Source organism: Dermacentor andersoni, chromosome 4 (assembly GCF_023375885.2).
Source record: "Dermacentor andersoni chromosome 4, qqDerAnde1_hic_scaffold, whole genome shotgun sequence".
In the NCBI taxonomy this organism is placed as follows: domain Eukaryota; kingdom Metazoa; phylum Arthropoda; class Arachnida; order Ixodida; family Ixodidae; genus Dermacentor; species Dermacentor andersoni.
The window spans coordinates 149,540,010-149,547,172 of NC_092817.1; the positions used below are offsets into that span (position 1 = coordinate 149,540,010).

Sequence of the window (7,163 nt, forward strand, 5' to 3'; positions counted from 1 at the left end):
CTCGCGCTCTCTTCGCTATCGCCTTCTGTCATTACCCGCTGCGCTCCGCGTTCGCTCGGTTACGCCGAGGGAGTACGAGGCACTTCCACGCTCAAAGCAGGAGTGGGCGCCTGTGAGAGCTGTGCTGTAAAAGGACGGTATCGTACGGTAACGGAATACGCTATATCTGACAGATGTCTGTGATATGTGTGCGTTGCCGAGGCAAACGCTGTGGCACAGAGCGATCGCTACTGTCATTACGAGAGAAGGACAACGCCACAACCAGCACCGCTAGCCCGAAAGAGTCGGAGAGTGCGATGAGACACCGAGCGTAGCGTACCACGCAGCGCCAACGCTAGACCACGCAGCTGCGCTGGTTCTTAAATGCGCAGAAGCTAACCGCTGCCACGCAAAAAAAAAAGTGTGGCAGAACTGCGTGAGCGCTGGCGATCGCTGGGCGTGCGTGCACGGACTCACCGTGCACCGACGTATCCGTCCGGCGTGGCGTAGGTGTTCTGCGGACAGCTGAACATGAACACGAACACGCCTACCCAGGAGATGCACGAATTGTACAGGCAGAGACGCATGATGCCCTCGAAGTCCAGGTTCCAGCGGCTGGCCAGGCCACCGCCAATGACGGCGCCGAAACTACCGCCGAGACGGCTGAGACCTGCGAAGATCGCGCACGTGGATTAGCTCACAGCTTGGCACTGCGCTTACAGAATTGAAAACGACCGACATGTTTCTTGTTTCAGCATTCAGCCTTCAATGTTATGGAACATTGGAGCCTTTGAAGTTTAGCCGCATTGACTCGTATATTGAAGAATTTGCCACAAGATTACTGGAAATATTGCCCTAATGCCGAGTATCTGGTGTTAATAAGATTACTGGTGGCATCTCGGCGTATAGAAGTGCCAACGCTTGTAGTGCACCATCCGATTTCAATGGCCTTTGTGAGCCTACCAAGCAGTGGTGTAACCAGATTTTCTTTTTTTTTTCGGGGTGGGCGCGCACTTGACCAGGGACCGGAAGGGTGCAGGGGACGGGGAAGAGGGAGCTGGGCAGGAGGCATGCTAACACAGAAATTCTCGGGGAGAGGGGGGACATGTGTTCACTTTACTTCCCCTCAACCCTCTCCCCCCTCCTGGCTACCTACCCACTGCTACTAATACTGCGGTGGTCTTTCACATTTCGCTGATTTACAAGCTACTCGTGTATAGGAAGTTCCAAATAACGTTATACAATATGTGTGTTCGATTTCGATTAAGATGTAGCGTTTTTTAAATACTGGTATTCGACGAAAAAATTTGCTCTATATTCGGACACCGCATAGCTTTTACCGGAATAGGCCTTATGCTGAACAAGGACTACGAGTAGGCGACCACAAGAGCGTATTATGGCACCATAAAAGGACGGGTGTTATCACTAAGACGAAGCTTTAGCTCCGGTGTTCCTATCTAGCTACATGGCAACAAAGAAATCCGCAAGCTCTGCATAGAATTTAATAAGACTAGTCGCATAATAAAGACAATTTTCAAGTATAGAGACTGGCGTGAGCCGATTTTCGACGTAGGCCTGTCAATTATATTCTTTTTCCAAAATATTAAAATTGTAAAATTCAAAAGCAACTTAAGTATCGAGCTTAAGACTCTAATATAGCTATAAAAAGGATATCACAATTATACAAACTCTATGGAATAGTACATGTAAAGCGGACAAAGTTGATGTACTATACACAACCCTGAAATATGCCACTAGTTTGTGAATATGACTTTGTTAAAACACTCATAAACATTGTAACGACTTCGTGTAAGTTGCTTCACGTAATTCATTGATAAAGTGAAACCGTTTTAGATAGGCTAGCAGATGCAGTTTACAGAACTACGATATCTACTTTTGGTGTAGCATGTCACATTTGTAAACTCCGTGGTTAGGTTTGTGGTATATATATATATATATATATATATATATATATATATATATATATATATATATATATATATATATATACACACATACATACACACACTTGCCGATCTTCCCGCACTTTTTTTAAACGTATGACGTCCAAAATCTAAAGAATGAAACTTATTTGGAGATGCTTCGTGCAGTCACTACAATTTAGATTTCTTTTTCAAATACAACAAATTTAACTGAAATATCTCCAGTTTTCGTCTCAGAGGCAGTTTTGCGTTGTACTTGTATTTGAACAGAAAAACCGTTGTTGGCCCCCGATCTAAAGCTTCCTCTTAAAGGCGTGTTTTTATCATAAGGAGAGTTCATGTTTTCAAGGCTGTGACGTGACATTATGAAATACAGCCAGAGTACCCGAGCGCTCAAGGCACTCTTCATAGCTTTAGCAGAACTAGCTAAGCCATTGCCTGCCATATATTTTCTGCTAAATGTATTCGCTTCGCAAAAAAAAGAAAGAAAAAGAAACCACCGCGATAGGGGAAAGCTAATGGCATATTTTCGGAGCAATGTTATGTGGGCGATAATTTCCGTTATATCACGTGCATTCAATCAACGTACCTAAGTGTGGGATATTCGCAAGGACAGTCTTTAACTAGTTTTCGACTTAGGTTGACGACTACTTAAGCAATAAGGAGCTACTTGCTTTGAGCGGACAACTTTGACTTCGTGCACTATACCATGGCGGTCATCGTAGTACCTGTTGGACCCATGGCTTCCTTTAAACTCAAACTTGGACTTCTCTTGCTTTGATTTTGCTTTTCTTTTTGTAATACGACAAATGTCGCGAGGAGCACCGAAGTTTCTCCTTCGGTGCAGAAAAGGCGCGTCATGACCTGGTAAGTACAGCTTCGAAAGGGACAAAGCAGAGCACTTCACTTACCCAGCAGGTAGGCAATTCTGGAGGAAGGCAGCCCTAGTTGCGATTCAAAGAACTTTGTGAGGATGGACGTCATTCCGATATTGAACATTACTGGCCATGCACGGGAAAGACAAAAAGAGAGCGGCGAATAAGAAATACCAGAGCTGGCCGGAAGCAGACGGAAAAGCATTGAAGCTTTAAATGTATGAAAATTTAAAACCACCACGGATGAGCATTGCGCGCCAGTTATTTACCCGATGGTGCGCGCCCTCGTGCGACTGAACATGGCTACGTTTCTTTTGCATCAGTTCGTCAACCACAGCAAGCATGTCATTGTTTTACGTGAATGCCCATAGACGTCGCTATATCAAGTGTAAAACAGCGCCAACAGAGAGAAGCTATCAATTTCTTTTACTTCTCTGCCCGGTCGGTTAGCGCTATTTAATTCGCAACTACGGCTAGTACAGGCTCCATGGTCAAACATTCGGGCTTATCACGAGGTCGCGTGTGCTATCCAGTGTAGTCTCGGAAGCGGCACGGAGCTGGTCATTTGGAGGCGAAAACTAGAGCTCCACATGGCAGATGAGCACCTTAGTTCGAGTAATGATTTTGCACAGAATGCTTCCGAGCCACTCACGTCATGAAGCGAGCTCTTGGTTATTGAACTGGTCATCGCTCTGCTACTGGTAAACGTTCATTTACTTTCGCCTCTTGTGTCCATGGGCTGCGTGAAGTATTACGTGAATGGCGATATATTTGCTCCGTTAGTTTCAAATTTCAACCTCGATACGATAATGCAAGCAGAACTCTAGCAAGAGTTTTGTGTTTTGGCTGCAATAATGGCTTCGACAGCTGAACCGAACGACAGAAATATGCCCCAAACTGTGTCTCATAAACCCGCCCTGACGACAGAAGTGGTTGTGGCGTCCCCTGTGCAGGACACGAGGTTTCGGGTTTCTTAATTTATACATCGGTCGCATCACGCTCACCACGCCTGTGTTCCACAGGCACCGTTGCACACTTAGTTCTAGGCGTCCTTCCGTCATGACTAGCACCAAGTCTACTATCTAAAATGCTTTAGTCGTTCGTACTGAGGACTCCTATGTTGCTTTAGCGTAGGTGTTGTAGAACACTTGCGAGGGCTTCATGGTTTTGCATTGGTGTAATGATTCTGGGAAAGAAGAACGCACTGCGAAGCCCGCGCAGCTTGAAAACAAAACACCAGCTTTGTTCTGCACCAGCATCGCAGTTTTCATCCGGTATTCAATGTTGCCAGTCACATTTAGGTGACCTAATGGGGCATTAATATAGGTCACTTTACTGCACATACTGCAGTTGTAGCCGATGAGTTCTCAAGGCGTATCCCCTCGGAAAGAGTCTCCGGATTAAAACAGTTCTGAAAAATTCATTCCAAAAATGTACGACTAAGTACATTGTCGTTCCAGTTATTTTCGCGCTTGAATGCATAAAACGGCGCTTTGTTATAAAGAGTAAGTGAGAACAAAAAAAAAAAAAAAACAGTACAATTTTACTATACGTTTTAAAGCTCGCGTTTTCGAAACAGTGCCATTCTCAGAGTTCGGTCCAAGTTGACGTGCCTTGCGAATTCACCGGCTATAGAACTCATAAATTGGAATACTTGCCGTAAGTTTTCAAACTTCATTAATGGAATTTTGTCTGCTGTGTAATTAGTCAATTCGATTTCCTATGCGTAATATCCGCCCCTGAGAGAAATCCAGCTCAAGGACTAGAATTGTGCTATCTGCCCCAAGAGATGTCAAAAGAAATGTACTATGTTCTGAAATACACCATTTCTAAAAAAAAAAAAAAAAGGAATCTGTGTGCCGTTTCAGAGTTTATGCGAGACTCCTGTATTTTCGTATCGTTATTTGGGGAGTGCATGTATTACTTTATATATATATATATATATATATATATATATATATATATATATATGTGCTATATATATATATATATATATATATGTGTGCTATATATATAGATGTGCTTCCGTGACGTAGTGAATGCACTAAACAAACAGAAAATGATGGATCTAATTAAAAGATGTTGAAGCAAAGAATTCAACTTGTTTTTATTTTAAGATTCAAGCAATACGTGGTTCAGTTTACTTGGCCTACGACGGATTCAAATGTTAAAGGTATCTACGATAAACCTTACGTTACGTAAAAAAAAAATTTGCTTCGATCACTTACAGCCGAAAGACGATGCGAGGCACAACAGCAGGAAGGGTACGTTAGTCAACAGCCGACGGGTGGCCCTGGGCAGGTCTCGAATGTGGCGACCGAACTTCCCCGTGGGCACCACGGTGGTCATCGAGAGATCCGTATGGTCTGCCTTCCTCTCGGCGCAAGCCGCATCGTAACCTGGAACACCAATTGTCATGGGTGCTACGGTTCAAAGCAGAGGCCGTTATTAGAGAATTTTAGGTCAGGGAATGCAAGCGGCTTGCGTACGCGCAAGAACTAGGAGCGAGCAAACTGCGCATGCGCACACCCAGGCGTAGGTGTCTGCGCAAGCGCAGTGCCGTGGCCCATAGTGCTTGCGTACGCAAGTCGCTTGCATCCCCTGAGCTAAAACTCTATATTGTCGAGCTGCGCTGCCCCGTGCGCGCGTGCTGATTTGTTGTTCGAAATCAGTGCAGGGCCTGTGACCCTTAGCATTTTGCCATTTCAGCTTTTAGCAGTGGCAATCTGTACAGTAAGATGGCGAAAACCGGGGCGGGAATTCAAGTGGCCACATTCAGTGTTCCTAACTTCCGCCCTCCACGCACACGTTCGTGGAACGGGCGCCTCTCCAAGCTGAACCAAGATTCCCCCTGTAGCCTACAACTTCGCCCTCGGGTGTACTTCGGCTGTTTCACTGCAAATCAGAACGCGTTACGCTGGCAGGACCTTGGTTTGAGAACGAGCCGGTCGGCTACGGTGGAGATCGGCACATGACAGGAGAAGCGAGCCGTGAGACTTTCATCGCTCGATGACCGGTGCGCCGAGAACTCGCGTTGGGCAAAGTCGTTCGGAGGACTTGCTAGCCAGACATCATCATTGGCTGTCGTTTTCGTGCATGGGCCAAAGTATTGCTGATGGCCGTCCTAGCAAGAGTGGCGCTAGAAGGTGTCCTTGTCGCGCACTGTCCACGTGGTGCCGTGGCGACAATGTGCGTTTAATGCGCTATAGCATCGTCACAAATTTAGGGGCTCGCGCGCCCGTAAAAACGTAATTCTTGACATGATCAAGAAGCGGACCGTGTGCTGCCATTCTACACAGTATCTTGCCTGTGGCTCTGATTTCTCCTACGGCCTTACAAGTGAGTCTTGGCGAGACAGCTTGATGGCGCTTACCGGGCAGGTGCTTCGGGAAAGAGCAGATGACGAGCCCCAGAGTGATACCCAAGGCGGCAACGCCTAAGATGCCCAGCCACCAAGCGCCGATCCAGGTAGGGCTGTCCGGGCTCAGGCCCAGGCTGCAAAGGACGAACGACGCCTTATAAAATTTTACTCGTCGCAGCTTCGCAGTACCTACACGACCAGAGATGGAATCGCAGTGTAGACGACTACATTTCTCACCTACAAAACCATCTGCTGTGTCCGCGATGAAGCGTCTGATAACCAAACCACATGCAATGCGTAGGTGCGAGCAAGCGCTCAGAATGTCGCGTGCTATAATCCTAACACACCTAAAACGCAGAAGTAATGCGCAACCGCCGAAGTGATCTGAGTGAAATATGAGCACCTAGTGTAGATTGCGCTTCTTCAGTGAAGTGGGTTGGATATGTTATGATGGCGGCTAAAACAACTTTACAGTGTTGAGCTGTACAGTAAACTGAAGAACTGACGGTAGTACGCAGGACTAATAATGGTATCGATAGGGAGCCCGTACCTGGATATGTCAGTGGTGATATCGACGTAGTAACTGAGAGTGTAGCCGCCCACGATAAACCCGATGCAGGGCCCGATGATAGTAACGCCGTTGAAGATTGCTGCGTACACAAGGATAGACACACACCGCGTGTTACCTCAGACGACAAAGAGAAACGAACCTATATAGCTTTCAATGTATTGCTGCTGCAACCAGCAATTCATAATTTCCCGGCGTGGCTCGACAATTAACGCACCTTGTGAATAAAATGTTGCTCGTGTGACGCCGCAACTCAAGTAGCACATTACGGGAAAAGATGTGGGTCTGCATGTTTCTGGTTTGAAGAAGGCGACGAAGGAATTGTCACATGTGTCTGACCATTTACGTATTACGAATGCGCGTAGACCACTCGCAGCACAAGATATGTTTTTTTATTCTAGACTATCTAATTATTATTTTAGTCATTCGCTTGCATA

At 46.1% G+C, this 7,163-nt stretch overlaps 1 protein-coding gene across 1 annotated transcript; it reads right to left on the minus strand.

Annotated features, from left to right (window-relative positions):
- Positions 1–419: 419 nt before the first annotated feature.
- On the minus strand, positions 420–2,917 carry LOC140217141 (solute carrier organic anion transporter family member 4A1-like). The gene is made up of 2 exons (XM_072287542.1): positions 2,834–2,917; positions 420–649 (listed from the first exon to the last, which is right to left on the minus strand). The coding sequence occupies exons 1-2, from the start codon at positions 2,904–2,906 to the stop codon at positions 453–455; spliced, it is 270 nt and encodes an 89-aa protein (XP_072143643.1). The 5' UTR covers positions 2,907–2,917; the 3' UTR covers positions 420–452.
- Positions 2,918–7,163: the final 4,246 nt, after the last annotated feature.

Excerpts from the sequence above, each read along its gene's own strand:
- LOC140217141 (XM_072287542.1), bottom strand. The coding sequence starts at position 2,906 with ATGACGTCCATCCTCACAAAGTTCTTTGAATCGCAACTAGGGCTGCCT. Across the intron at positions 650-2,833 it reads CAGAATTGCCTACCTGCTGG|GTCTCAGCCGTCTCGGCGGT; the intron begins GTAAGTGAAGTG and ends CGATCTTCGCAG.